This window comes from Tupaia chinensis, unplaced genomic scaffold (genome assembly GCF_000334495.1).
Source record: "Tupaia chinensis unplaced genomic scaffold, TupChi_1.0 Scaffold000178_1, whole genome shotgun sequence".
Classification (NCBI taxonomy): domain Eukaryota; kingdom Metazoa; phylum Chordata; class Mammalia; order Scandentia; family Tupaiidae; genus Tupaia; species Tupaia belangeri.
Genome location: NW_006159653.1, coordinates 631,313 through 633,700, shown reverse-complemented (window position 1 = coordinate 633,700; position 2,388 = coordinate 631,313). Strand labels below are relative to the sequence as shown.

At 67.5% G+C, this 2,388-nt stretch overlaps 2 protein-coding genes across 2 annotated transcripts in view; one reads left to right on the top strand and one right to left on the bottom strand.

The window, feature by feature from the left end:
• Position 1: 1 nt before the first annotated feature.
• METTL26 (methyltransferase like 26) lies at positions 2-1,124 on the top strand (the record flags this gene model as incomplete). The annotated part of the gene is made up of 5 exons (XM_014586984.1): positions 2-202; positions 279-338; positions 584-651; positions 736-814; positions 887-1,124. Coding segments are annotated over 5 exons (456 nt in total), but the record flags the coding sequence as incomplete, so codon positions are not given.
• Positions 1,125-1,190: 66 nt separating this feature from the next.
• The window catches only part of WFIKKN1 (WAP, follistatin/kazal, immunoglobulin, kunitz and netrin domain containing 1), a 3,818-nt gene continuing 2,620 nt past the window's right edge, over positions 1,191-2,388 (bottom strand). Inside the window, exon 4 of the mRNA XM_006146356.3 lies at positions 1,191-2,381. Coding sequence (XP_006146418.1) covers positions 1,370-2,381 — 1,012 coding nt within the window. The 3' untranslated portion in view covers positions 1,191-1,369. The remainder of the gene's footprint in view (positions 2,382-2,388) is intronic.

The window sequence follows — 2,388 nt, the reverse complement described above, 5'->3', positions numbered from 1 at the left end:
GAACGGCGTGGCCCCCGCCCACGAGCTGCCCTCCCACAGCATCGCGGCCACCACGCGAGCCCACGGGCTGGACAACGTGAAGGCACCGCTGTACCTGGACGTGACCTGGGGCTGGGAGCGCTGGGGCGGGACCCCGCCGCAGTCGCTGGACCTGGTGCTCTGCATCAACATGATGCACATCAGCGCCCTGAGCTGCACCGAGGTCCGCAGGTGGCCAGGCGGGCGGCCGTGGGGGGTCCATGGCGGGCCCAGCGCGCCTTACTGCCCTCCCTCCTCAGGGGCTCTTCAGAGCTGCAGGACACCTGCTCAAACCCAAGGCTCTGCTCATCACCTACGGAGTGAGTGGCCCTCTGGCTGTCCCCTCCTGTGGCTCTGCGGTTCCCCCTCCTGGTGCCCCCTGCCTGTCTCCCCGCTTTCCCCAGTACTCTGCGCCCCAGCTGCTGGCTCCCCCTCTTCATGGTGTTGGCCCGTACCCCTCTTGGGGGCAGGGAGGGCTGTTCTTTCCAGTTTCTGGAACCCAGCCTGCAAGGTGACCCAGCAGGGAGTGGCTGACACCAGGATGGTGGGCTGCCTGTTCCCACAGCCCTACGCAGTCCAAGGGAAGATCTCGCCCCAGAGCAATGTGGACTTCGACCTTACCCTCAGGTGCAGGTCAGAGCTGAGTCAGAGGGACCAGGCTGGTCGGGTAGGCTGGTGTCCCCCCAAGACATGACTCCATTTCTCCTAAACCCACAGGAACCCAGAGTGGGGGCTGCGGGACACAACCCTGCTGGAGGCCCTGGGCCAGGCCAGTGGCCTGTCCCTGGAGAGGATGGTAGGTAGGACAGCTGGGTATGGGCAGCTTCCCTGGGGACAGAAGGCCACTCTCAGCAGGGAATCTCTCCAGGTGGACATGCCTGCCAACAACAAGTGCCTGATCTTCCGCAAAGAGTGACCCTCCTGCAGCCCTGCCGCGGGCCCCGCCGAGTGAACCCCAGACCACCAGCTTCCGTCTCCCTGGGTCTGGGCTTTGGTCAGTGCCCCTGGAGCTGCTAAGAGCCTAGACCCTGCCTGCCCCAGAATAAAGTCCCCTGCTGCCTCCTGCACCACCTCCTGGGGGTGCAGGGTGGGCAGGACTGGTGGCATCCTGGACCTTGTTACTGGAGCGCCAGCAGCAGAGGGGGACAGAGGGGCCAGGGACGGGTGCTGAGGGCCCAAGCTGGCCACCACCCCTGCTCCCGTGGAGATGCCAAGGGGAGCTGCCCCCTGGCGCTCTTGCCCTGCAGACACAGCCCCACCTGGTGGCCCTCTGGAAGAGCAGACGGCAGAGGGCTGGTCCTCAGGTGGGGCAGAGGGACACTTTTATTAGGGGCAGGAGCTGCCCCCGGGGCTAGTCCTGGAAGCGGCCGAGCAGCTCGCAGGCCTTCTTCTCGAGCAGCTCTGAGATCTTCTTCACGCGCTTCTCACTGGCGGCTCGCACATAGCTGCCGGCGTCCAGCACAGCCGCGCCATCGCGCACCTCTCCCATGAGGACCAGAGGCCCATCACCGGCAGTCACGTTGGGGCAGGGGCAGGCCCAGTCCATGCCACTCAGCGTTACCTCCAGGTACTTGGTGCCCAAGAGCTTGAGGCCCATCTTGTCGTCCTTGAGCACGTCGTCGAGGGCCACACGGGCGATGCCAGCCCCAGCTGCGTCGGGCTCCTCCAGCACCTCAGTTAGCCGCCCCACGATGGCAAAGTCGCTGCGGCACAGGCTGAGTGCCAGCTTGCTCCTGAGACGGCAGGCCGGGCAGGGCGTGGAGCGAGGCACGGGGCAGGCGCCCTCACAGCGCTCTCGGCTCTCGAAGTTGTTGCCGTTGCCTTCACAGCCGCCATACAGGAAAGGGTGGCAGCGCTGCAGCAGGGGGCTGTAGGCCCAGCGCGGCTCCCAGCCCTGGCAGGGACCCTGCACGGCAGGCAGCACGCAGGCGTCCCCGGGGCCGCGGACACAGGCCTGCTGGCATGCCTCGTAGGTCTCGAAGCCCTGGGAAGCGCCATCGCAGCCGTGGGTGGGGAAAGTCATGCAGCTACCCCGCTGTGGGTCCAAGCGCCAGAGGACGCGCTGGGAGGCAGGGCTGGGGCAGGCCCGCTCCTCGGGCAGGCACCCAGCCAAAACCGGTATGCTGGGGGGCCCGTCCCTGGCCGGCTCCCGCTGGACCACAGAGAGCGGGCGGTCGGCCCGCAGCAGGCCGGCGGCGTTGCGCGCAGTGCAGGTGTACAGGCCGGCGTCCTCGGGCTGCGCGTTGTAGAGCACCAGCTGCCCCCGGATGGTGACCACCACGTTGCCGTACATCCTGTCAGGGCGCATGATCTGGCTCTCCCGCTGCTGGCTCTGCTTCTCCCAGGTCACGGCTGGGGGGGGGGGGGGGC